The sequence below is a fragment of the Pan paniscus genome, chromosome 6, assembly GCF_029289425.2.
Source record: "Pan paniscus chromosome 6, NHGRI_mPanPan1-v2.0_pri, whole genome shotgun sequence".
Lineage (NCBI taxonomy): Eukaryota > Metazoa > Chordata > Mammalia > Primates > Hominidae > Pan > Pan paniscus.
The window spans coordinates 92,879,357-92,906,432 of NC_073255.2; the positions used below are offsets into that span (position 1 = coordinate 92,879,357).

At 48.0% G+C, this 27,076-nt stretch overlaps 3 protein-coding genes and 1 long non-coding RNA gene across 6 annotated transcripts in view; 2 read left to right on the forward strand and 2 right to left on the reverse strand.

Moving 5' to 3' along the window:
• The window catches only part of LOC129398161 (polypeptide N-acetylgalactosaminyltransferase 17-like), a 71,950-nt gene that overhangs the window by 27,272 nt on the left and 17,602 nt on the right, over positions 1 to 27,076 (reverse strand). The window lies entirely within an intron of this gene.
• The window catches only part of LOC129398162 (uncharacterized), a 44,465-nt gene that overhangs the window by 11,972 nt on the left and 5,417 nt on the right, over positions 1 to 27,076 (reverse strand). The window lies entirely within an intron of this gene.
• LOC117978808 (speedy protein E18-like) overlaps positions 13,340 to 27,076 on the forward strand; it is a 142,431-nt gene continuing 128,694 nt past the window's right edge. Inside the window, exon 1 of the mRNA XM_063605911.1 lies at positions 13,340 to 16,842. Coding sequence (XP_063461981.1) covers positions 16,784 to 16,842 — 59 coding nt within the window. The 5' untranslated portion in view covers positions 13,340 to 16,783. The remainder of the gene's footprint in view (positions 16,843 to 27,076) is intronic.
• On the forward strand, positions 16,201 to 26,267 carry LOC117978811 (speedy protein E5-like). Of its 2 annotated transcripts, XM_055114537.2 has the most exons (8): positions 16,201 to 17,113; positions 18,066 to 18,284; positions 19,599 to 19,826; positions 20,857 to 20,915; positions 22,143 to 22,228; positions 24,263 to 24,581; positions 24,704 to 24,808; positions 25,662 to 26,267. In XM_055114537.2, exons 1-7 carry the CDS (start codon positions 16,954 to 16,956, stop codon positions 24,761 to 24,763), a joined length of 1,131 nt encoding a protein of 376 aa, XP_054970512.1. In that variant the 5' UTR covers positions 16,201 to 16,953; the 3' UTR covers positions 24,764 to 24,808; positions 25,662 to 26,267. The 2 variants fall into 2 exon arrangements, with proteins under 2 accessions (XP_054970512.1, XP_054970511.1); XM_055114536.2 differs by having other exon boundaries at positions 24,704 to 26,219.

The following is a 27,076-nucleotide window of genomic DNA, read 5'->3' on the forward strand; positions in this document are numbered from 1 at the left end:
TTCTGTCCAGCCACCAGATAGCTTCCAGAGTAATGATACTAGAATGCATAAATGTGTGTGTTGTTTTTGTTTTGCTTTGTTTTTTAAGAAACTGGGTCTGCCACCCAGTCTGGAGTTCAGAAGCATGATCATAGCTCACTGTAGCCTCAAACTTGTGACCTCAAGTGATCCTCCCACCTCAGCCTCCAGAATAACAAGGACTACAGGCACATGCCACCACGCTTTACTAATATTTTGTTTGTTTTGAGACGGAGTCTTGCTTTGTTGCCCAGGCTGGAGTGCAGTGGGGCGATCTCAGCTCACTGCAACCTCCACCTCCCAGGTTCAAGCGATTCTCCTGCCTCAGCCTCCCGAGTAGCTGGAATTACAGGCATGTGCCACCACGCCTGGCTAATTTTTGTATTTTTAGTAGAAACAGGGTTCACCATGTTGGTCAGGCTGGTCTCAAACTCCTGACCTCATGATCCGCCCACCTTGGCCTCCCAGAGTGCTGGGATTACAGACATGAGCCAAATTTTTTTGTAGAAATGGGGTCTCTCTGTGTTGTCCAGGCTGGTCTTGAAGTCCTGCCTCAAGCGGTCCTCCTGCCTTGGCCTCCCACAGTGCTAGTATTAAAGATGTGCACCACTGCACCTGGCTTTTAGAATGTGTACTTGACCATGTCTCTTCCACCTAAACCCTCCAATGTCTCCTTCAAGCCCATGGGCAAGTGCAAACTCCTCAGCATGTCGGCTGGCTCCACATGCTCCGACCTCTTGCTCTGACACATTTCACTCCTGAGTCCTGTGGAATAGCTTATCAGCCTGAGGACATTTGGCTGTTCCCCACCGCTCACTGTTTCAGTCTATAATACCCATCCCTACCTCCATCCACCTGACCAGCTCCTGCTTAGCTTCTGAACTCAAACTTTTGAGTTGTGATTTGCAAGTAACATTCAGATTATTGCATTGGCTTGATGGTTAAAGTACATATTTGCCTGATTTTCTTTTTTTTCACCTAAGGCAACTCAGCACATAGCTTTTCAGCATATTTGCATAATTCATAGCCTTTGAGTAAATTACTGAGTGAAATATTACCCTTGTGGCACAGCATCCTTATTCATGGTGCCATCTTCAGGGTCAGAGGGTTGGGGAGGGAAATGATGCTTCACAAACATGAGGGGAGGTTGTGTGGCTCATGCCTGTAATCCCAGCACTTTGGGAGGCCGAGGCGGGCGGATCACTTGAGCTCAGGGGTTCGAGACCAGCCTGGCCAACATGGCGAAACCCCATCTCTACTAAAAATACAAAAATTAGCTAGGCATGGTGGCAGGCACCTGTAATCCCAGCTACTCGGGAGGCTGAGGCAGGAGAAATCACTTGAACCTGGGAGGTGGAGGTTGCAGTGAGCTGAGATCATGCCACTGCACTCCAGCCTGGGCAACAGAGCGAGACCCCATCTCAAAAACAAAACAAAACAAAGCAAAACAAAAACATGAGGGGAAAGACTGAATAGATAGGTGACTTAGACATGTACTCAGGTGACCAACCAGGAGGTCCGATCTTTGAGTTTATGCTGAAGCCACAGAACATTATTATTCACTTAGTGTTTAACTTCAAATAAATTGATAGTTGGAAACAAAACAAGGACAATACCTTCATAATTTTAATTTTTTAAATTATTAAATATTTTTTGGTAGAGATAGGGTCTTATGTTGCCCAGGCTTGTCTCAAAACTCCTAGCCTCAAGCAATCTTCCTGCCTTAACATCCAAAAGCATTGGGATTACAGGTATGAGCCATAATACATGACCCATAATTTTAATATATATATATACGTTTTTTGAGACATGATCATGGCTCACTTTGTTGCCCAGGCTGGAGTGCAATGGTGTGATCTCAGCTCACTGCAATCTCCATCTCCTGGGTTCAAGGAATTCTTCTACCTCAACCTCCTGAGTAGCTGGGATTACAGACGTACACCACTGTGCCTGGCTAATTTTTGTATTTTTAGTAAAGAAAAGGTTTCACCATGTTGGCCAGGCTGGTCTTGAACTCCTGATCAGAAGTTATCCACCTGACTCGGCCTCCCAAAGTACTGGCATTACAGGAATGAGCCACTGCTCGCGGCCATAATTTTAATTTTTGAGGTAGTTTTTGGCCCTCCTTTTTCTAAACTGGTGCTAGATGGGAAAAGATGTTTGTACTGTGGAGTCCCTAACTGCTGCCATGGGTGAGAAAGCATATGTCAGTGAGTATGCTCTCTGGTTCCAGTAATGGAATCGCTAACTAAAAATGCCTTTAAACAATAGAGGTTTCTGTTTTCTCTTTGAAGTGATATGGAAGTATGTTACCCACCTTGAATCTAAGGATGAATAATCAAAGACCCACTTCCAACATTTCTACTGCATCATTTTGAACATGTTGGCTTTTGTCTCCAGGCTGTTGCCTCATGGTCTCAAGATGGCTGCCACAGCTGTTGCCTCACGGTCTCAAGATGACCACCACAGCTATTGCCTCATCATCTGAAGATCACTGCTGCAGCTCCAGGCATCACAGTCTCTCACAGTTGTGTTCAGCGACAGGAAGGAAGAGGACAGGCAAGAGAGTTTCTCTCTCTTGAGGTGCTCTTTATATCAAGGAGGGGGAAAAGCCCCTTGGAGATTTCTTAAGTCTTATTCACCATAAATGAGTCCCCTGTCAACCTCCATTTGTAAGGGAGGCTGGGAGCAGAAGTTGGTGGAATTTACAGCCTCTATTATGGGAGGTGGGTTCTATTAGGAGAAAACCACGTGGTAAATAACACCATCTCTCACAGGAAATATACATCTTGCTGTGTAGTTTAACCACCCACCAAACTGGTCAGGAACACCTGCTGAGGGTTAGGTTTATGCTTGGGATGCTGGAAGAAAAACTTCACATAGCGAAGTACCCAGGAGAGAGGCAGTACCCATGAGCCAGAGATTAAAAACCAGTGAAGAGGCCAGGCATGGCGGCTCTGCCTGTAATCCCAGCACTGTGGGAGGCTGAGATGGGCAGATCACTTGAAGTCAGGTGTTCGAGACCAGCCTGGCCAACATGGCGAAACTCCATCTCTACTAAAAATACAAAAATTACTCAGGTGTGGTGGTGTGTGCCTGTAACCCCAGCTACTCAGGAGGCTGAGGCATGAGGATTACTTGAATCCAGGAGGTGGAGGTTTCAGTGAGCTGAGATGGTGCCACTGCACTCCAGCCTCACTCACAGAGTGAGACCCTGTCTCAAACAAACAAACAAACAAACAAAAAACAAACACCAGTGAAGTAAATGCAAACTACTCTTGGAATCTGGAGCAGCAATGAGATGCTAACTTTGTCTTGGAGAACCAAGGCAGGCTTCACGGAGGAGGCGATGGTTGAGCAATGTCTTTTTTTTTTTTTTTTTTTTTTTTTTTTTTTGAGATGGAGTCTTGCTCTATCACCCATGCTGGAGTGCAGTGGTGTGATCTTGGCTCACTGCAACCTTGACATTCCAGGCTCAAGTGATTCTCCTGCCTCAGCCTCCCAAGTAGCTGGGATTACAGGTGCCCACCACCACACCCAGCTAATTTTTGTATATTTTTAGTAGAGATGGGGTTTCACCATGTTGGCCAGGCTGGTCTTGAACTCCTGACCTCAGGTGATCTGCCCACCTTGGCCTCCCAGAGTGCTGGGATTACAGGTGTGAGCCACTGCACCAGGCCTTGAGCAGTGTCTTAACAGATGCATAGGAGATTCCCAGATGAAGACAGGAAAGGCCATTTAAGGCCTAGGGGTAGAAAGAGCATATCCAGAGTTTTTAAAATGCCTTTTGTTTTTGACAATAACCACCACCCCCTTTTGAGTTTTCTCCCGTCTCCATCAGCACACCCACTCTGAATGAAAGCAACGCTTCCTGAAAGCTGAGCTTCACTGCCTATTTTGGCTGTTCTTAGAGTAGTGGAGATGTGCTCATTCCACTTGCGGATTCTTCATTTGGAGGGCAGTCATGTCCTTCAGAATTACAGTGGGAGGGATGGGGTGCTGTGCGGGGCATTTGTTTTGTTCAGCCTACAATGGCATCCCCTTTTGTGGGATACACTCACTCACTGAAGCTGGGGGGCTCAGCCTCCCTAACCTGTCATGGCCCTGAGACTGGCCACATCACTGTGACTTGGGTCAGCTGCTATAGCTGCCCCCTGGAGATGGCGATGGTCTGGATGTGTGCAGGACCCACGCTGCACCAACTGGAGGACCTACCTGGATTTTGGCAAATCACGCTGAAAAAAGGGGCTTTATTTCCTCTTTGGACACACAACGTAAGGATGAAAGGTCAGAACTGCCCATTCCCTTATCCCTGGTATAAACCAAAAATAAAATTCTAAGCCCCCCAACTGACTGATGGACCACCCTCCCCCCACCAGCCCTTGGCAAAAGGCTTTCCAAAGTAAACCTGAAAATCTAGTTCAGATCTTGATGGAAGTGGGCATACCTCATTATACTCTCAGCCCTTTGAAATTCCGACGCAGCTGACCTGCATTAACCATTAAAACAGATCTTAAGACTGACAAAACAGACTTTTTGGAGCAGTAAGGTATCACATTCCAATGTGACTCTAGCATAGCGTCACATGACAGATAGCAGGCCCCAAAAGAAATTGAATTGTTTTACCATAAAATATATTTCTTTGACATATTTTGAAACGGCCCTGCAAAGCTGTCTCTTGTGGGGAAAATCTACATTCTGTAGAGAATCCCCTTCCCTTTCCAGGTCTTTTCCCTGATCCAGGAGAGAATTAACTAAGAGTCTGGCACCTTTTTTTTTTTTTTTGAGATGGAGTCTGGCTCTGTCGCCAGGCTGGAGTGCAGTGGTGCGATCTTGGCTCACTGCAACCTCCACCTCCTGGGTTCAAGCGATTCTCCTGCCTCAGCCTCCTGAGTAGCTGGGACTACAGGTGCATGCCATCATGCCCAGCTCAGTTTTGTATTCTTAGTAGAGATGGGTTTTCAACATGTTGGCCAGGATGGCCTCAATCTCTTGACCTCGTGATCGGCCCGCCTCGTCCTCCCAAAGTGCTGGGATTACAGGCACAAGCCACTGCACCTGGCCTCTGGCACCTTATTAAGTCTGATAAGAAACAGTTACAATCCATTCTCTCTGAGGCCTGCTACCGGGAGGCTTCATGTACAAATAAGATTCTTGGTCTCTATAGTCCCTTGTCTGGGTTCAATATTGGGAAAAATCAAAGATCTTCCTTCTATTGATTCCAGGTCTTTAGATAATAACTTCACTCTTTTTTTTTTTTTTTTTGAGATGGAGTCTCACTCTTTTGCCCAGGCTGGAGTGCAGTGGCACTATCTCGGCTCACTGCAAGCTCCGCCTGCCAGGCTCACACCATTCTCCTGCCTCAGCCTCCCGAGTAGCTGGGACTACAGGCACCTCCCACTACGCCCGGCTAATTTTTTGTATTTTTAGTAGAGACGGGGTTTCACCGTGTTAGCCAGGATGGTCTCGATCTCCTGACCTCATGATCCGCCCGCCTCGGCCTCCCAAAGTGCTGGGATTACAGGCTTGAGCCACCGTGCCCGGCCTGATAACTTAACTCTTTCAACCAATTGCCCATCAGAAAATCTCTGAATCCACCTATGACCTCAGATCACCCCAACCCCCCTCCCCGGCTTCCCCTGCTTCAGGCTGTCCCATGTTTCCAGGTTGAACCAATGTACACCTTGCATGTACTGACTGATGTCTTGTGTCTCCCTAACATGTATAAAACCAAGCTGTTGCCTAACACCTTGGGCACTTGTCTCAGAATCTCCTGAGGCTGTATCATGGGCCATGGTCACTCATATTTGGCTCATAATAAATCTCTTCAAATATTTTACAGTGTGACTCTTTTTGTCCACACTGACTGTGTGCAGAAGCTGATCTGGAGATGGATCCCATATCCCGTCAGGTCCCAATCATTCCAGAGCACAGCTCTGCCCCTATACAACCCAGTCATGGGAAACACAAATCATCTTCTTTTTCACTTGGGTGTATTGGAAGTGGGTTTTATCACCTGCAGTAAAGTCTTGACTAATGTAATAGCTCATCATCAGCAAAAGCTGTCTGCTGCCTGGCTGCCACGTCATCTGACTGTGTCCCTGTCTGCAGTGAGACTTTCCCTCCATCCTGCTGAGTCTGGAAGGAGGAAGAAAATAATTCCTTGTGAATTCTGCTTTAGTGAGTCTCTTCTCATCTCCCCAAAGACATCCCTCTGGCTCTCTTTCACTTCAAGCCATCACATGGCTCTTCTCGTCCCAGCAGCCTGGCTGTGAGTTTCCTGCCCACAGCTAAGTGGGGGTGTGAATGCCGCCCAGGCCATTACCCCTGGGAGCAGCTGGAGCCTGCAACAGGTGACAAAACTCCCTCCACCTTTTCACTGTTTTGGGAGGGAGTGTTCACACCTTCCTGCTGTGCTCAGGGTCAGCTCCAGGGAGCTCATTAAGTAGCTGACTCAGAGCCAGAGCACTGAGGCCGGGCAAAATCAGCGCCTCTCCCACCTCTGTGGGATTGATGAGTTTCCTTCCCCAGGCAGCCAACCCCAGCTGGGGCTTTTCAGAGCTTTTAGCAGTGAAGGAAATAAACATATTTTACCCCAAAATATATATTTTTCACATATTTTGAAATGGCTGCTGTTTCGCCAGTAAACAGAAGTAGCCTTGGGCTGGGCATAGTGGCTGTCAGTTGTAATCCCAGCACTTTGGGAGGCCAAGGTGGGAGGATCATTTGAGGCCAGGAGTTCAACACCAGCCTGGGCAAAAAGTGAGATCCTATCTCTATTAAAAAAGAAAATTAAAAAATTAGCTGGGTGTGGAATCACATGCCTGTGGTCCCAGCTACTTGGAAGGCTGAGGTGGGAGGATCGCTTGAGCCCGGGAGTTTGAGGCTGCAGCGAATGATCGTCGTGCCACAGCACTGGAGCCTGGGCAACACAGCAAGACCCTGTCTCTAAAAAAGGTTGTCAGGGGGAGATGTGGGGACCCTGCAAAGTTGTCTTTTGGGGGAAATTTGCATGTGTTTTTTTTTTTTTTTGAGATAGAATCTTGCTCTGTCGCCGAGGCTGGAGTGCAATGGTGCTATCTTGGCTCACTGCAACCTCTGCCTCCCGGGTTCAAGCAATTCTCCTGCCTCAGCCTCCGGAGTAGCTGGGATTACAGGCACCTGCTGGGATTACCACGCCCAGCTGATTTTTGTATTTTTAGTAGAGATGGGGTTTCACCATGTTGGCCAGGGTGGTCTTGAACTCTGGACCTCAGGTGATCCACCTGCCTTGGCCTCCCAAAGTGCTGGGATTACAGGCGTGAGCCACCGAGCCTGGCTGAGTCTGCATTTTCTACTGTGGCATCAGGATGGTATTTAAGTTTCTGTAACTCCTTGGGAGATTGGGTCTTCCTTTTGAAGGGTCCCCTGTATATACGTTAAATAAATTTGTGTGTCTTTTCTCCTGTTAATCAAACTGCCTCAAGTCAGTGATTTTTAGTGAAACTTTAGGAAGCCAAGAGTCTATGCCCCCCATAATAAGATTATCCTATTATCACTCACGCCTGTAATCCCAGCACTTTGGGAGGCCGAGGTGGGTAGATCATGAGCTCAGGAGATCGAGACATCCTGTCCAACATGGTGAAACCTCATCTCTACTAAAATACAAAAAATTAGCCGGGTGTGGTGACGTGCACCTATAGTCCCAGCTACTTGGGAGGCTGAGGCAGGGGAATCACTTGAATCTGGGAGGCAGATGTTGCAGTGAGCCGAGATCATGCCACTGTACTCCAGCCTGGCAACAGAGCAAGACTCCATCTCAAAAATAAATAAATAAATAAATAAAATATTATCCTAGTATTAGATAAATGATCATTCCGCTCCACATTTCTTTCTCCCTTCCTTCCTTCCCTCCCTCCCTCCCTTCCTTTTCTTCCTTCCTTCCTTTCTATCTTCTTCTTCTTTTTTTTTAATCGAGACAGGGTCTTATTCCATTAGCCAGGCTGGAGTGCAGTGGCGCAATCATAGCTCACTGAAGCTTTGACCTCCTGGGCTCAAGCAATCCTCCTGCCTCAGCCTCCCAAGTATCTGGGACCACAGGCACAGGTCATCATGCCCAGCTAATTTTAATTGTTAAATTTTTTTCTACAGATAAGAAATCGCTGTGTTGCCAAGGCTTGTCTTAAACTCCTGGTCTCAAGTGATCCTCCTACCTCAGCCTTTCAAAGTGTTGGGATTACAGGCATGTTTCTATCCTAGGGATTGGAAAATTATCACCTATGATTCAGATTCATCCTGCAACATTTTTCCTTGTGACTGTGAGCTAAGGATTGCTTTTACATGTTTAAATGGTTGGAAAAAAATTAGAAACATAGTATTTCCTGACATGTGAAAATCACGTGAAATTGATTTCAGTGTCTGTAACTGAAGACTTGTTGTAACACTGCCACACTCATTTATTTGTGAATTGTCTGTGGTTGTTTTCATGCTGGGATGGCAGAGAGTGAATAGTGGGCCAGAGACCACACAACCCTTTCCAGAAAAGGTTTGGGGACCTTGCCCTATCTTTTCCCTTCAGCTTTCTGGTGACTTCTCTTCCACACAAATCTTCTAAGGGAACGGAACACTCATTATGCTGTTCCTTTGTGGGGACTTAGAGTTTAAAGGGGACACAGAAAGAGACCATTGTCTAAAATCAAATAATTTGTTAGTGCTGGAATTTCAGGTTAGGGACTCCCCCCCATTTTTTTCCTTCTCCCTTCCCTATCCCCTCCCCTCCCTCCCCTCCCCTCCCCAGGTTTTGGTCTGTCTCCTAGGCTGGAGAGCAGTGGTATGTGTGATCTTAAGTTATTGCAGCCTCAAACTCCTGGGCTCAAGCAATTCTCCCACCCTGGCCTCCTGAGTAGCTGAGACTACACGTGTGTGCTACCATGCCAGGCTAATTTTAAAATTTTTTCATAAAGATGAAGTCTTGCTATGCTGTCCAGGCTGGTCTTGATCTCCTGACCTCCAGTGATCCTCTTGCCTCAGCCTCCCAAAGTGTTGGGACTACAGGCATGAGCCACTGCACTGTCCTATGTGGGGCACTTCTTAGGGGTGGAGTGGGCTCCTGAGACCCTTCAAGTCACAACATGCATCACTGTGTGCCTCAGATACAGAGGCTGACCCCATGCCAGCCACGGGGCGGCTGCCACTTCCACAACATTCTTATCACCTGTGCACCTGCTGAGGGCTGCCTTGGGGGCTGTCCCATTGGTCCCTGGCTAGCTCCATAGAAAAGGGCCCGAGTTAGCCGGAAGTGGTGGCTCACGCCTGTAATCCCAGCACTTTGGGAGGCCAAGGCGGGCAGATCACGAGGTCAGGAGATTGAGACCATCCTGGTTATGGTGAAACCCCATCTCTACTAAAAATACAAAAAATTAGCCAGGCACGACAGCACGCGCCTGTAGTCCCAGCTACTCGGGAGGCTGAGGCAGGAGAATTGCTTGAACCTGGGAGGCGGAGGTTGCAGTGAGCCGAGATCACGCCATTGCACTCCAGCCTTGGTGACAGAGCGAGCCACTATCTCAAAAGGAAAAAAAAAAAAAAAGAAAAGGGCCTGAGTCTCCCCACTTCCCCGGGTCAGCGGATGTTTCTACCTTGCTATGGGGATTCAGGAAACTAATTGAGACTTCGGGCCAGGATGTCTTTGGGCCACCGTGGCAACCTCTCACTAACGTTCTATTTGGAACCTGAAGTCCTAGGGTGCTGTCCCTGCCAGCAGACTCAGCTAGCCTTGCCACGATGTCCTGTTCCTCCCAGTGCCATTCCAGAGTCTGAGTCCTGTTGCAACCGAGCCTGTGTTATAAAAATCATAAGGTGGCCGGGCGCAGTGGCTCATACCTCTAATCCCAGCACTTTGGGAGGCTGAGGCGGGCTGATCACCTGAGGCCAGGAGTTCGAGACCAGCCTGGCCAACATGGTGAAACCCGGTCTCTACTAAAAATACAAAAATTAACTGGGCCTGGTGGTGGATGCCTGTAATCCCAGCTACTCAGGAGGCTGAGACAGGAGAATTGCTTGAACCCACAAGGCGGAGGTTGCAGTGACCCAAGATCATGCCATTGCATTCTAGCCTGGGCAACAAGAGAGAAACTCCGTGTCAAAAAAACAAAAACAAAAACATTGTTCAATTCCCACTTGGACACAGGGTGGGGAACACCACACACCAGGGCCTGTCAGGGGTTGGGGGGAAGGGGGAGAGAGATAGCATTAGGAGATATACCTAATGTAAATGACGAGTTAACGGGTGCAGCACACCAACATGGCACATGTACATATACGTAACAAACCTGCATGTTGTGCACATGTACCCTAGAACTGAAAACCAACCAACAAACAAAAAATAAGGTGTTTGTTTCACTTATTTTCCTTTTTCTTTGTCCTTTTGTTTCTTTGTGCATGATTCATTTCATAGTCATTTCAGTAGGGGGGAGTCACTCATCATTGATAAATTTTATATCCTGACCCCAGGGGCTGCATGCATGATTAATGAACTTGTCTTTCTTCTAAAGAACAATGATCTTTAGGTCATGGAGACCTCCCTGATGGCATCCAGAAGTTTCACCGAGGGGTGCAGACAGTGTTGATCATTGGGGATGTCACCTCCCGGATACCCACCTCACTCATGAAAGCCCCCAGTTATGTGAGAGTTCAAGTCAGTCGGTTGTGACAGTTCAGGTCTCCCGCCTTCTTGCTTTGGCCAAATTGAATGTATCTTTCTCTGCTCCTAAGCGCTGATGTGTCAATGTTTGCCTTACTGTGAATCGGGTACACGGACCTAAATACTGGGGTTCTACAACGCTGAGACCTGCCGCCACCTGCTTCTTAAAGCAGGTTGATCCAGCACTGTATTAGGGGTTATGGCAACATTACTGAATTTTTTATGTACATAAAGCCACATGTTTAGGGTGGTTTCTGTCTTGTTTTTGACTTATATAACACTGTGAACTTCTAAAGAGAGAGAATAAAAGAAGCATGAATGAAAAGAATGGCACTTCAAAAAAGATGGTTCAGTGAAAAACTATAGCTAAAATACGTAAACCTTTCTAAGTAAACCGCTTGCCTTCATCTTGAGTTGGAATATATTTAAATAAATTGTGTTATCTCTTGGCAAAAAAAAAAAAAAAAAAAAAAAAGGAGGCTGATCCAGGAGGCATAGGTGGAACCATCAGGCTGGGGACTCAGTGAGTGCACCCCCTCACTGACAAGTCGACACCGATGGAGACCACAAAGGTCTTGGTGTGTGCATTTGGCTACAAGTAACAACCCCATGTCAACAGTGGCTTAAGCACAAAAGACACTGAACCCTCTCACACGGTAACCAGTCTGAGGTGGTTGTTCTGCATTTGTTTTGCCGTTTAGAAATGTCAGCAATGGGCCGGGCGCGGTGGCTCACGCCTGTAATCCCAGCACTTTGGGAGGCCGAGGCCGGCGGATCATGAAGTCAGGAAATCAAGACCATCCTGGCCAACATGGTGAAACCCCATCTCTACTAAAACACAAAAAATTAGCTGGGTGTGGTGGTGCGTGCCTGTAGTCCCAGATACTTGGGAGGCTGAGGCAGGGGAATCACTTGAACCTGGGAGGCAGAGATTGCAGTGAGCCGAGATCAGGCCACTGCACTCCAGCCTGGGAGACAGAGCAAGACTCCATCTCAAAATAAATAAGTAAATAAATAGATTATTCTGTTAACCTACAATATTCTCTCCACAAATTCAGAAAATAAAGAAAACAATTTTATTATTGAATAAGCATTAAACCAGACTGTGATGCCCATCACAGATCATCCATTAATGAGATGCAAAGAGAAATAAACCCTCCTTTTTTTTTTTTTTTTTTTTTTTTGAGACAAAATCTTGCTCTGTCGCCCAGGCTGGAGTGCAGTGGTGCGATCTCGGCTCACTGCAACCTCTGCCTCCCCAGTTTAAGCGATTCTCCTGCCTCAGCCTCCCAAGTAACTGAGACAACAGGTGCGTGCCACCACACCTGGCTAATTTTTTGTATTTTTAGTAGAGATGGGGTTTCGTTATGTTAGCTAGGATGGTCTCGAAATCCTGACCTCGTAATTCGCCCGCCTAGGCCTCCCAAAGTGCTGGGATTATAGGCGTGAGCTATGGCGCCCGGCCAAAGCGTCCTTTTTATATAGCCTGGCAGATACAATCCATTGCATACACGCTCTCAAGATAAATAGTAACTCATCCTCATGCAAAAGGACTTGCTATGCAGTTTTTTTTTGTTTTGTTTTGTTTGAGACAGGGTCTCATTCTGTCATCCAGGCTGGAGTGTAGTGGTGTGATCTTCTTGGCTCACTGTAACCTCCACCTCCTGGGTTCAAGTGATTCTCGTGCCTAAGCCTCCCAAGTAGCTGGAATTACAGACATGTGCCATCATGCCCAGCTAATATTTGTATTTTAGTAGAGACAGAGTTTCGCCATACTGCCCAGGCTGGACTCAAACTCCTTCTTTCGATTTCTGTGTGGCTTCAAGTGATCCGCCCGTCTCGGCCTCCCCCAGAATGCTGGGATTATAGGTGTGAGCCACCGCACCTGGCCTGCTATGCATTCTTAAACACTCATCCTAAATTCACTTGGAAATCAACGTGGCCATCCATGCTAGTTAATTACCTGTATCCAATGAAAAAATAAAACTTCTCACATCTCCTTGACAAGCAGGTAGTAACAGCTCAAGGTGCCTAGGCTAAACTCCCTAGGCAACAGGAAGATAGGGACACTATTTTCCTCCAGGTTTACATTTCAAAGACAAGACTCTTAGGCTCTTAAGAAAAAAATTCCTGGATTGTGACCAGGCACGGTGGCTCACGCCCATAATCCCAGCACATTGGGAGGCCGAGGCTGGTGGATCACCTGAGGTCAGGAGTTCAAGACCAGCCAGACCAACAAGGTGAAACCCTGTCTCTACTAAAAATACAAAAATTAGCCAGGCGTGGTGGCAGACGCCTGTAGTCTCAGCTACTCAGGAGGTTGAGATGGGAGAATTGCTTGAACCCGGGAAGTGGAGTTTGCAGTGAGCCGAGATTATACCCCTGCACTCCAGCCTGGGTGACAGCGAGATTCTGTCTCAAAAAAAAAAAAAAAAAAAAAAAAAAAATCCTGGGTTGTAATGTTGGCAAGAAGTTCATTTACCTTTTTAAAAGATTTAGGTACATATCAAAGGCACAAAAGAAGTTATTTATATTACAAGGTTTATCAATGAAATACTCTTTAAAAAGGAGAGGAGATAAGGTTAATTTCCCTTTTGGCAAGTAAGACAAATGTAATCTTTTTTTTTTTTTTTTAGAAAATCCATGCAGTGAGGGCTGGGCACGATGGCCCACATCTGTAGTCCCAGCACTTTGGGAGGCCAAGGCAGGTGGATTACTTGAGGCCAGGAGTTCGAGACCAGCCTGGGCAACATGGCGAAACCCCATCTCTACTACAAATACAAAAATTAGCTGGGTGTGGTGGTGTGTGCCTATTGTCCCAGCTACTCTGGAGGCGGAGGCATGAGAAGTGCTTGAACATGGGAGGCAGAGGTTGCAGTGAGCCGAGATTGAGCCATTACAATCCAGTCTGGGCAACAAGAGTGAAGCTCTGTCTCAAAAAATAAAAAAAATAAAAAATAAAAAACAAAAACAAGAGCCTCTTTTCCCTCTCCCTGCCACAGAGTTGTCTTCAGTAATTTCATTCCCTTTTTTCCTGAGGGTTCACTGGGTTTCTGGGTCCCAGAAGGGGAAGTTCTCTTCAAGGTACAGAAACCACAACTCCACAGAGAACTGCAGAGATGGCAGCATGACCAGACCCTGGCCAGGTTTGGGGAGGCTGCTGGGCTGAGACTTGGGCTGAACTTCCGCTGCAGGTCGACTTATTCCCATCAGCACCAAAGCTGCTGGAGGGGGTCATCCAAAAGCAAAGGAAGCAGGGGCGCAGCTTGGAGGCTGTTTCAGAAGGTCCCACTGAGCCAAGGACTCAAGGCCTGGCCACAGCCCTCCCAAGCGAGGCCCAGATCATATTTCACCATGCTCAGAAAACCTTGTCTGCTCATTTCAGTCCATAGTGATTTTGCTTTCTTTAGGATCTCTCTTGCACTGTCCAACCCAGAGAGTTTCAAATGGGAATGGATTCCAATGATGGAGCTAAATCAGGCCCCACCTCAGTTTTTGAATTACAATCAATAGGGCTGGGTCCCAGCATCTGTATCTTAATGTTCCTCCATGTGATCCTCATGCTGAAAGGCTGGTATTTGCAAATCCCTTTTTTTGGGGAGTGAAGGGTTTTTTTTTTTTTAGAGAGAGGCCTCACTCATGCCCAGCCTGGAATGCAGTGGTGGATCACAGCTCACTGCAGCCTTGAACCCCTGGCTGCAAGAAATCCTCCCACCTTAGCCAACCAAAGTGTTGGGATTGCAGGAGTGACCACTGTGTCTGGCCAGGAAAGCCCTTCTGTTTCACTTGAATGATATTTCTGCCGCATACCTACAGCCATTGTTGTATTCAACTGCATCACTGCGGGAAAAGAAAAGGTGAGAGGTGACTGTTTTGCTTTTTTCTGAACATATCAGACCAAACCTCGGCTGTTTAGCCATTTTTTTTTTTTTTCTTGCGATGGTGTCTCGCTCTGTCACCCAGGCTGGAGTGCAGTGATGCAATCTCGGCTCACTGCAACCTCTGCCTTCCAGGTTCAAGCGATTCTCCTGCCTCAGCCTCCCAAGTAGCTGGGATTACAGATGTGCACCCCCACGCCCAGCTCATTTTTTCTGTATTTTTAGTAGAGACGGATTTAAACATGTTGGACAGGCTGGTCTCGAACTTCTGACCTCTGGTGATCTGTCTGCCTCTGCTTCTTAAAGTGGCAGGATTACAGGCATGAGCCACCGCGCCTGGTTTGCCAATTTTTTGACAACGTATCAACATCATTTACGATGGGCACGGCCTCAGTGTAGTGTGACTAGACAAGGTGGCCGGAAGAGAGAGGAATATGCAAACCAGGCTTGAAGATGGGTTAAATCAGAGCTTTTCATTCCACAAAAGAGAAATTTTAATGGGGTCAGAACATTGATCTTCTAATATTTGAAAGCCTGTTAACTAGGAGAGAGAGAGCAAACTATTTTGTTGTAGGAGGACCCACCCAGCTCTGACGGTTTAAAGCGTCATGAATGCAAATTTGAACTCCAGAAAAGCAGAGCTTCCTAACAATGGGACTTCCACAGCAATGGGATCTGCTTCCTCTTTCAGTGTGTGCCTTTTCTATGAGCGAGAGACTCCTAGGAAAGCAGCAGCCCATTAGGAAAATGTGTGGGAACTCACTCGCAGGTTCTTTATTTTTTTTGAGATGGAGTTTTGCTCTTGTTGCCCAGGCTGGAGCACAATGGTGCGATCTTGGCTCCCTGCAACCTGCGCACCATGAGTTCAAGTGATTCTCCAGCGCCCTCTCCTGAGTAGCTGCGATTACAGGCATCCACCACCATGCCTGGCTAATTTTTTGTATTTTTAGTAGAGATGGGGTTTCACCATGTTGTCCAGGCTGGTCTCAAACTCCTGACCTCAAGTGATCCACCCACTTTGGCCTCCCAAAGTGCTGGGATTACAGGCATGAGCCACCGAGCCCACCGGGAACCCACGGGTTTTTTGGATGGTCTCTGAATGTCATGTAACTTTTATTTTTTATTAAAAAATTTTTTTTTGACACAATATCTTGCTGTGTTGCCCAGACTGGAGTGCAGGGGCAAGATCATGGCTCACTGCAGCTTCTAACTCCTGGGCTCAAGTGATCTTCCTGTCACATGAGTCTCCCAAGTAGTTGGAACACAGGTGCCAGCCACCACACCTGGCTAATTTGGTTTGGTTTTGTTTTTTTAGAGATGGGCTCTTGCTATGTTGCCTATACTGGTCTTGAACTGCTGGCCTCAGGCAATCTTCCTCCCTTGGCCACCCAAAGTGCTGGGATTACAAGCATGAGCCACTGTGCACAGCTGAAATTTTCAACTTAGTCTTTTTGTACATGTGACATTTTATTCATAGAATCCATACATGGAAGGGAAATTTCTGAGTTCAGAGCAATACATATGATACAAGACTTGATATATAGACTAGAGTTTCTTAGCCTAACTGGAGGGGCTGGCTTAGGTAATCCATGGATTCCCTGAAATTGGGGACACCATTGGAAATATGTGTGAGCTAAGGGGCAGTTTCCTATGATTTTTAGGCCTCAAAATGTCTCTTGGACTCAAAATTGCCTTAGGGCAGAGGACGTGTGTACCCCCAGTATAGAATCTCGGACAGTGAATGTGAGTAAACATTCGGCAGAAAAGCTCTGCCAAACTGAGTGCTCTCATGTGACTTTTTCATCAAGTCAGTATTCCTGGGATCTCTTGTACATGATAATCTCGCTCTTGTACATGATAATCTCACTCTTGTACATGATAATCTCACTCTTATAAGGTTTCATCATTTCTGCTTACCCTAGTTTTCTTTCCCACTCTGTTCCCTCTCCCACCAGACTGGACTCTGAAATGGGCATGTACAGAGACGAAGAGACCCCAACATGCTTCAGGCTTTGAGTGGAGAGGACAAAGCCTCTGCTGGGACACGGAACAGAGGGATGTGGAGTCCCTGAAGATGCTTTTGGACAATGGTCTGAGGTTGGGACAGTGGCAGGAGATACCATTCACCCAGGATCTCCAGGACAAGAGATCAGAATGGCAGTTACAAGTGTTTTTTTTCAAACTGGTTGCCAGGTTGGCATGAGCCATGACATCAGAGATTCCGACCTTCCTGATTGGAGGGACCGGACTCCGTGGTGCCTGGAGGTCAGTTGGACAACAGTATCTTCTCAGAGCTGTTCTCCACTCCTGACTTCTCCTAGGCTTGAGAATTGATAACATACTCCTCTGGATCCTAGCAGTGTCCAGAAGAAGGCCATGGACAGAACGGAGACTAGGTTCCATAAGAGGGGACAGATTACGGGAAAGATCATGACCAGCCGTCAACCGCACCCCCAGAATGAGCAGAGTCCCCAGCGGAGCACCTCGGGGTACCCCCTCCAGGAGGTGGTGGATGATGAAGTGTTGGGACCATCAGGTGAGGGGACTGGTGGAAGAAGAGGTGGCATAGGATTGACTAAGACGAAGGAAGGGGGCCGGGTGTGGTGGCTCACGCCTGTAACCCCAGCACTTTGGGAGGCCGAGGCGGGCGGATCACCTGAGGTCAGGAGTTGAAGGCCAGCCTGGCCAATATGGTGAAACCCCATCTCTACTAAAAGTATAAAAATTAGCCAAGTGGTAGTGGTGCACACCTGTAATCCCAGCTACTCAGGAGGCTGAGACAGGAGAATCACTTGAGACTGGGAGGAAGAGGTTGCAGTGAGCTGAGATCACACTACTGCACTCCAAAAGAAAAAAAAAAAAAAAGAAAAGAAGGGTCAGCGGTCAGGAAGGAGAACCTGAGGAGGGTGTGTGGGAAGAATGGAGAAATTCAGGCTGGGTGCGGTGGCTCACACCTGTAACCCCAGAACTTTGGGAGGCCAAGGCAGGTGGATCACTTGAGGTCAGGAGTTTGAGACCAGCCTGGCCAACATGGTGAAACCCTGTCTCTACTAAAAGTACAAAATTGAGCTGGGCATTATGGCAGGCACCTGTAATCCCAGCTACCTGAGAGGCTGAGGCAGAAGAATAAATGGAATCCAGGAGATGGATGTTGCAGTGAGCTGAGATTGCACCACTACACTCCAGCCTGGGTGACAAAGCAAGACTCTGTGTCAAAACAAAACAAAACAAAACAAAAAAGGAGGGACTCAGAGAGCCAGGGACCAGGGAAGGACATGAAGCAGTGTTCGGAGGACAGAGAGAGAGAAGAATGGGGAGGGGAAGGAGCGGCACATGGGGTTGAGCAGAGGACAAAATCAGAAAGATGGCTTAGAGAAGCCAGCAGTCTGCGAGTCTGGGGAGGATGGAGAGTGGTTTGGGGTTTGGGGTCGGGGTCTAAGGTGATCAGATGCAGAAGCATTACACGGCGGCCTGGTTTCTTTACTCAGCCCCTGGGGTAGATCCCAGCCCCCCATGTAGGTCCCTTGGCTGGAAAAGGAAGAGGGAGTGGTCAGATGAATCTGCGGAGGAGCTGGAGAAGGAGCTCGCCCCTGAGCCTGAGGAGACCTGGGTAGTGGAGATGCCATGCGGGCTCACGATGAAGCTGAAGCAACAGCGAGTGTCACCCATCCTCCCTGAGCACCACAAGGACTTCAACAGTCAGCTTGGTAGGAGGACACCCCAGAGAGCAGCTCCAATCCTGTTCTTTCTAAAAAGAGGAAACTTCCAATAACCACACTTTTCCAATGGGAAAGATACGCCCCCAGTGGGTGAGCTCTCCACGCAGGAGGACTCAGAAGTGATCACTCATGAGGGACACTTAGGAGACGATAGAGGACTAGGCTAGACTTGATAAAGGTTGGCGCTTGGGATGAGAAAGCTTGGTTTCGGGCCAGGTGCAGTTCCTCACGCCTGAGATCCTAGCACGTTGGGAGGCTGAGGCAAGAGGATTGCTTGAACTCAGGACTTTGAGGCTGCAGTGAGCTATGACTGCACCACTGCACTCCAGCCTGGGTGACAGAGCAAAACCCTGTGTCAAAAGAAAAACGAAGGCCGGGTGTGGTAGCTCATGCCTGTAATCCCATTACTTTGGGAGGCTGAGATGGGTGGATCACTTGAGGTCGAGACCAACCAGAGCGATATAGCGAAACCTCATTTATACTAACAATACAAAAATTAGCCAGGCATGCCTGTTATCCCAGCTACTCGGGAGGCTGAGACAGGATAATCGCTTGAACCCAGGTGGAAGAGGCTGCTTTGAGCCAAGATAGCACCACTGCATTCCATTCTGGGTGAGAGAGTGAGACGCTGTCTCAAAAAAAAAAAAAAAAAAAAAAAGGAAGGAAGGGCCCAGAAGTCAGGAAGGAGCACGTGAGGAGGGTGTGTGGGAAGAATGGAGGTACTCAGGCAGGGTGCAGTGGCTCACACCTGTAATCCCAGCACTTTGGGAGGCCAGGCAGGCAGATCACTTGAGGCCAGGAGTTGGAGACCAGCCTGGCCAACATGGTGAAACCCTGTCTCTTCTAGAAGCACAAAAATGAGCTGGGCGTTCTGGTGGGCACCTGTAATCCCAGCTACTTGGGAGGCTTAGGCAGGAGAATCACTGGAACCCAGGAGGCAGAGGTTGCAGTGAGCCAAGATCGCACCACTACACTCCAGCCTAGGCCACAAAGGAAGACTGTTTCTCAACAACAACAACAACAACAACAACAACAACAACAAAAAAAAAAAAAGGGACTCAGACAGCCAGGGACCAGGGAAGGATATGAGGAAGTGTTCTGAGGACAGAGAAACGGGAGAATGGGGAGGAGAAGGAGCGGCACATGGAGCTCAGCAGAGGAGACAGACAGAAGGAAAGATGGCTTGGAGAAGCCAGCAGTCTGCGAGGCTGGGGAGGATGGAGAGTGGTTTGGGGTTTTGGGTCGGGCTCTAGTGTGATCAACTGCAGAAGCATTACACCGTGGCCTGGTTTCTTTACTCAGCCCCTGGGGTAGATCCCAGCCCCCCGCATAGGTCCTTTTGCTGGAAAAGGAAGATGGAGTGGTGGGACGAATCTGAGGAGTCGGAGGAGGAGCTACGGAAGGTGCTCGCCCCTGAGCCTGAGGAGATCTGGGTGGCGGAGATGCTGTGTGGCCTCAAGATGAAGCTGAAGCGACGGCGAGTGTCGCTCGTGCTCCCTGAGCACCACGAGGCCTTCAACAGGCTGCTTGGTAGGAAGACACCCCAGAGAGCACCTCCAATCCTGTTCTTTCCAAAAACAGGAAACTTCCAATAACCACACTTTTCCAATGGGAAAAATATGCTCCAGTGGGTGAGCTCTCCATGTGGGAGGAATGTGAAGTGATCACTCATGAGGGACACTTAGGAGATGATAAAGGATTAGGTCAACTTGATAAAGGTCAGCGCTTGGGATAAGAAAGCTTGGTTTTGGGCCAGGCGCGGTGGCTCCCGCCTGAGATCCCAGCACGTTGGGAGGCTGAGGCAAGACGATTGCTTGAACTCAGGACTTTGAGGCTGCAGTGAGCTATGACTACACCACTGCACTCCAGCCTGGGTGACAGAGCAAAACCCTGTCTCAAAAGAAAAACCAAGGCTGGGCACAGTAGCTCATGCATGTAATCCCAGCTACTCGGGAGGCTGAGACAGGAGAATCGCTTAAACCTGGGAGGCAGAGGTTGCAGTGAGCCAAGATCAGGCCACTGCATTCCAGCCTGGCCCACAGAGCAAGACTCTGTCTCAAAATAAATTAATAAATAAATAAAAATAAAAATCAAATAAAGAAAAACAAAATCAATAAACAAAGAAAGTGGTTTCAGCTGTGCCCTCTGAAACTTAATGTCTCTTACTGACTTTTCTAAACCTAAGTGTCTCCATCCATAGTGGGGGATACCAAGGCCATGGTCACACCCTGATGTGACTGTCTCATGAGGAAATGATGGGAATTCCTTTATGACTCTGCAGTGGTCCCTCCGTGTCTGCTGGAGGGGGTCCTGGCTGATTCCCAGCTCTACATCCTGTAGATTCTCACACCCAGGGCCTCCGGCCTCTTCTCAGGGGAGTCTCAGAGCAGGAGCCTCTCTCCCTTGCCCAGTGAAAGTCATTCTCCCCTCTCCCATCCACCTCACCCGCGGCCACAATCCTGAGACCTCCCCCCGGGAGGCACACTTCTCCTCGCTGCCCTGCTGCTCCCACGGAAACCCTGTCCTGCTTCTCACACTGACATCTGCTCTCTAATCACAGAGGATCCTGTCATTAAAAGATTCCTGGCCTGGGACAAAGATCTGAGGGTGTCGGACAAGGTAAGGTTGTTCTCCATGTAACTGTTCCTGTTCCAACGCATGGCTGGGCGGAGGGCGCAGCTTCCAAACCCACAGTTCTCCCTCCACCACCTCCCACCAGATGCTCCTACAGTCTTTTTTTTTTTTTTTTTTTTTTGTGAGACAGAGTCTTGCTCTGTTGCCCAGGCTGGAGGGCAGTGTCTCGATCTTGACTCACTGCAGCCGATGCCTCCCGGGTTCAAGCGATTCTCCTGCCTCAGCCTCCAAGCAGCTGGGATTACAGACATGAACCACCACGCCTGGCTAATTTTTGTGTTTTTAGTAGAAACGGGGTTTTGCCATGTTGGCCAGGTTGGTCCTGAACACCTGACCTCAGGCGATCCACCCGCCTTGGCCTCCCAAAGTGCTGAGATTACAGACGTCAGCCACTGTGCCCGACCAGCTCCCATGGTCTTGAGTCTTGGCACCCACAAATTTTTTTTTTTGTGAGACAGAGTCTAGCTCTGCTCCCCAGGATGGAGTGCAGTGGCATGATCATAGCTCATTGCAGCCTCTAATTCCTGGGCTGAAGCAATCTTCTTTCCTCAGCCTCCTGAGGAGCTGGGACTAGGCACATGCCACCATGCTCAACTAATTTTTGAAATGTTTGTAGAAACAGGGTCTCACTATGTTGCCCAGGTTGTTCTCCAACTGTTGGGCTCACATGATCCTCCTGTCTCCACCTCTCAAAAAGTACTGGGATCACAGGCTTGAGCCGCCACTCCCGGCTATTCTTGGTCTTTTTATGATTTGTCAGCATCTCCCTCAGGATTCTGCTGGTCTCTTGCAGAGTGAATGAGTGGCCCCTGCCTCTCCTATGGGTCCTTTGGGATCTGAGCTCTGGGCCACAGTCTGGCCGCAGCCCTGAAGCTCCTGGCCCCTCTACTCTCAGCTCTTCGGGACAGTTCTCTGCCTGGCACACAAAAGACCCTCCTGACACCAGCCGACCTAGACACACTCCCTCCAAAGATCCCATCGGAGCCCACCATCCTGGGAGCATCACCCAAAACCCTTCCTCTGGCTTCTCGGATTTGCATCCGACCTTCGAATACCCCTCCATCCCGCAATTTCCAAATGAGTACAGTCACCCCAACACTGAGGTCCCTTCTCTGATGGGCAGCCCCTCCCCAGACCCTCATTCCCCCTCTCCACAATCTTCCTCTTCCAAGATGTGACCTCTCCCTCTCTGTGTTCCTTTCTCTCCATCAGTATCTCCTGGCTATGGTCATAGCGTATTTCAGCCGGGCCGGCTTCCCCTCCTGGCTATACCAACGCATTCATTTCTTCCTGGCTCTGTGAGTGGTTTCCTGCCTCCTATCCGTCAATATCCAATGCCCTGGGACAGCGGGGGAAGTGGGATTCCAGCCTTTCATTTATTCTTTCACCTATTTGTCCTCTTTACTCTGTGTACAAAAAAGAGAGGATTATACTATCATAGACTGTTGTTTCTAAACAGAAACTCAGGCTGGGCACAGTGGCATACGCCTGTAATCCCAGCACTTTGGGAGGCCGAGGCAGGCGGATCACCTGAGGTCAGCAGTTCGAGACCAGCCTGGCCAACATGGCCAAACCCCGTCTCTACTAAAAATAGAAAAATTAGCTGGGCGTGGTGGTGTGCATCTGTAATCCCAGCTACTCGGGAGGCTGAGGCAAGAGAACCCTTTGAACCCAGGAGGTGGAGGTTGCAGTAAGCTAAGGTTGAGCCACTGCACTCCAGCCTGGGTGACAGAGTGAGAATTTTTCTCAAAAAAAAAAAAAAAGCCAAAAAAACAAACTCCAATGCCAGTGTACAAATAAAAGAATAAAACAAAAGGAATCATAAACCGCTCATAAGGGGAAAAGAAAAGGAGTGGAGGAGTGGACATGCCGCTTCCTCCAGCAAGCAGACGTTTCTGGTTCTTCTCTCTCTCTCCTTCCCACACCAACCACAAATGCCATCGACCTCCTCTGGGTTCCCATGACAGAGGCCACAGTTCAGGTCCCCCTCGCATCACTCGAATCCACTGTCAAATGCTCCCTGCTGGGGTCTCCTGGAGTCTCTCCCCAAGCCAGGGGGCTTCCTAGTGCAGCCTGAACATCTTTCCAAAGCACGACAACCTCACTGCCCACCTGAACAACTTCCTTAGCTGATGCCTTTCTCTATCGAGGCCAGGGTCCACAGTGTCAATTCTACCCTCTCTACAATCTCTACAAGCACACTGGCTCGCCATCTTGTTATTTCCTAGCTCGGCTTCACTGCTCCTTCCAAATGCCCTCCACTCGACTTTGTGTTTGTGTTTTCTGTCTGGGTGTCCCGCACACATGTGGCTCTGAAGGGAAGGACCCATTCCTTGAAGTCAGTTCACCCCACAGCCTCTGTGATGCCTTCCCTCATCTTCCAACTTCTGCATGCCCATAGCTCTCTAGTTACATCCTGGACACTGGGATTAGGTCATCTGCCTTGATTACTCCCAGTCCCATTAGACTAGATGCCTGTAGAAGGCAGGGTCCTGGCAAAATATCAATGTATTCAATTTCTTTTATTTTTTTGAGACAGACTTGCCCTGTCCCCCAAGCTGGAGTGCAGTGGTGAGATCATAGCTCACCGCAGCCTCCATATCCTGGGCTCAAGCGACCCTCCCACCTCAGCCTCTTTATTAGCTCTGACTACAGGGCTGTGCCACCACACCTGGACAGTTTGTTTGTTTGTTTATTGAGACAGAGTCTTGCTCTGCCTCTCAGGCTGGAATGGAGTGGCCCAATCTCAACTCACTGCAACCTCCGCCTCCTGGCTTCACACAATTCTTATGCTTCAGCCTCCTGAGTAGCTACGCCTAACGGGTGTGCCACCGCACCAGGCTGATTTTTGTATTTTTAGTAGAGATGGGGTTTCTCCATGTTGACCAGGCTGGTCTCCAACTCCTGGTCTCAAGCGATCCACCTGCTTCAGCCTTCTAAAGTGCTGGGATTACAGGCATGAGCCACCGCGTCTGGCATATTTCTTCTATTTTTAATAGAGACGAGGGTCTTGCTATGTTGCCCAGGCCCGTCTCAAACTCCTGGCCTCAAGTGATCCTCCTGCTTTGGCCTCCCAATGTGCTGGGATTCCAGGCGTAAGCCACCACTCTCGGCCACCAGTTGGGTTTTTGTCTCCATCCTGAAGGAGTGGGAGACGCCCTTGATCAGGTCTCTGTCCAGCAGAGCCCTCCTGAGGAAGGCATGGCTCTCTGCAGAGTGGGTGCCAGTCCTGAGCTAGGGATGGTCCCTTACCTTCCTCTCTGGGAAGCTGACCTCAGCCGGAGGCCTCTCCTGGTGGTGCCCCTGAGCAGCAACCTGATTTCTGTCCTCAGCTACCTGGCCAATGACATGGAGGAGGACGACGAGGACTCCAAACAAAACATCTTCCACTTCCTGTATGGGAAGAACCGCTCTCGCATACCCTTGCTCCGTAAGCGTTGGTTCCAGTTAGGCCGTTCCATGAACCCGAGGGCCAGGAAGAACCGCTCTCGCATACCCTTGCTCCGTAAGCGTCGGTTCCAGTTACGCCGTTGCATGAACCCGAGGGCCAGGAAGAACCGCTCTCAGATAGTCCTGTTCCAGAAACGTCGGTTCCACTTCTTCTGTTCCATGAGTGGCAGGGCTTGGGTTTCCCCGGAGGAGTTGGAGGAGGTGAGTGGGGCCTGGGGAGGTGGAGGAGGTGGGGAGGAATTGGGTGGGCTGGAGGCTGGATGAGGGGAGAGAGGGATATCCTGGCGAGTCCCCATCTTCTCAAAGGGCGTTTGTTTTTCCAGATCCAGGCTTATGACCCAGAGCACTGGGTGTGGGCGCGAGATCGCGCTCGCCTTGCCTAGAGCTCCAGGGACCGTGGAGGCCTGAGGTCATCGGCCTGAGAGAAGGTACATCTGCATCCTCCGGGGTAAAGGCAGAATATTGGGGTCTATTTCGGAAATCCGAAGAACCCAATTGCTTGATCCGGCTTCAACCCTGGGCAACGTGGCAAGATCCCCTCTCCACAAAAATACAAAAATTAGCCAGGCGATGTGGGATGCATCTCTACTCCCAACTACTCAGGAGGCTGAGGCGGGAGGATCGCTGGAGCCTGGAAGGTCGGGGCTGCACGGAGCCCTGATCCTGCCACTGCACTCCAGTCTGGGCGACAGAGTGAGACCCTGCCTCAAAAATAATCATAAATACTGAGTTTGGGGAAGTTCATTATGATTGACACACTTGAGTTACCGATTTGGGTCGAGGGTTCAGTGAAGCTTTGGTTTACATCTTGTGCAGCTAACCACCGTGAGCACAGAGCATGAGACTTCATCATGAGGAGGTAGGATTAAGGATTAGGCTTCTGGACTCGTGGTTCGTGATGTTGTCACATTAGAAATACATCTAGCATGGTTACAAGTCTGGATCTTAAGTGACACAAAAGGCCCCAGCTGTGATGAAGTCCAAAGCCACATTCTCTGAGGGTGCCCTACTCCCTGGGCAGACCCACCCAAAGTCCTTGCTATGAAGCAGATCACTGGGGCTGACCTTGGGTGTATTAAGTGAGTTTTGGAGTCGTGGTCACCAAAGTGTGAGTTTCACAGTTGAACACGATGGTTCAGAAGCAGGGTATAGAATGAAAGGCAGCAGATAAAATTGCATTTCTCAATTGCTCTGAACTCTAGACTTGACATGGGACATGAATAACCTTCCTGTCTAGAGAGCTGCCTCCTTGAAGTGTGACATTGTCTCTCTCACTTCCAGAACACCGGACCCAGGGGAGATGTGGATTTTCAGCAGGAACTTTATTCCAATGCTAATGGCAGACACCAGGAAGGAGGAGATGAACCATTTGTGCACATCATCTAGAAGAACCTGGACCATTCTTGATGGAGCTGAATACAGTCATCACGTTGTCCTCCTAGGAGCAGGGGTGGGGGGAGGGGGGTGGGGTCCTTCTAGGAGTCCTTGGAGAAAACCAAGAAACCAGGAGTGTTTCCAGTTCCACCCTTTCCTGCGGCACCACCACCCTTTTTATATTGCTGAATTCCAACCTCCCTGGGGCGGAACTTGGAGGTCCTGTTTCTTACGGACTTGGTTGCCACAGTCCAGGAGCATTTGAAGGCACAATGCAGGGGCTCAGATTGGCACAGAATTCTTTTGTGAAATATCAGTGCCACAGATTGTAACAGATAGCTTCATGCACACTCTGCATTTTATTGGTTTGTTTGGAAAATGTTGGCCATTGAATTATTCATAGATTTATTTCAAATAGTTTGGAAATTGTTGTACTTTTGAAAACATGCTGTTCCTGTAGTTTTTTGATGAGAGTTATAGTTGTTATATATACATAAAGATAATTTTCATTTTTAAGAGACGATTGTTTTTATCCTAAATATTTTATTATCTTTAAATTTGTTTCTGTATTATTATATGTGCTCCTGAAGCGAGCACTCTTTTTATCTATGATACTTCCATAATAATCTCTTCTATTTATAGCTATTGGTAGTTCCCCACCAGAAAAAAACATAATTCTGGTGATAGAAATTTTTATTTGCTGTTTAGGTTTGTGACTGAATTGTGAGAATTCAGTTGTGATTTTTAACATGTCTCAGATATATATAATAACACGTCTAATATGTACCATCTATTTTATTGGTTTATTTTGAAAAACATGGGTATATAATTATTTAAATATTATTTTATTTATTGAAATATTTATTAAATATATTTATTTATTTAAATATTATTACTTTAAATATTATTTTAAATATTTTGGAAATACTGATATTTTTGAATAGATGCTGTTTCTATAAAGCTGTGTGATGGGTGTTATAACTGTTATATACACATACATATAATTTTGTTTTCCTTTTTAAGAGCGGATTCTTTTCATCCTAAATCTTTTACCTTTCAATCTTTGTATCTATTATTACACGTGCTGCTGAAGGGAGCATGGTTTTTATCTATGATACTTAGTTAACATATATATTACATTTATAGCTATGTAGTAGTTCCCCTAAATTCTTGTAAAAATAAATTTTTATTTGATATTTCATATATGTTTGAAATGTGAGAATTCAGATGTAATTTTTTTACCTTGTTTTGGCATGTTTGTATGTTACTTTAAAGAGGATGTGCGTTCTAAAGGAGGACATGAGCTGTGTGTTTTCAAGAGA

What these genes read in the sequence shown, in the direction of transcription:
- LOC117978811 (XM_055114537.2), top strand. Translation starts at nt 16,954, where the DNA reads ATGGACAGAACGGAGACTAGGTTCCATAAGAGGGGACAGATTACGGGA. An exon ending in GGACTTCAACAGTCAGCTTG is followed by an intron (nt 18,285 to 19,598) that starts GTAGGAGGACAC and finishes TTCTTTACTCAG; the next exon opens with CCCCTGGGGTAGATCCCAGC. An exon ending in ATCTGAGGGTGTCGGACAAG is followed by an intron (nt 20,916 to 22,142) that starts GTAAGGTTGTTC and finishes TCTCTCCATCAG; the next exon opens with TATCTCCTGGCTATGGTCAT.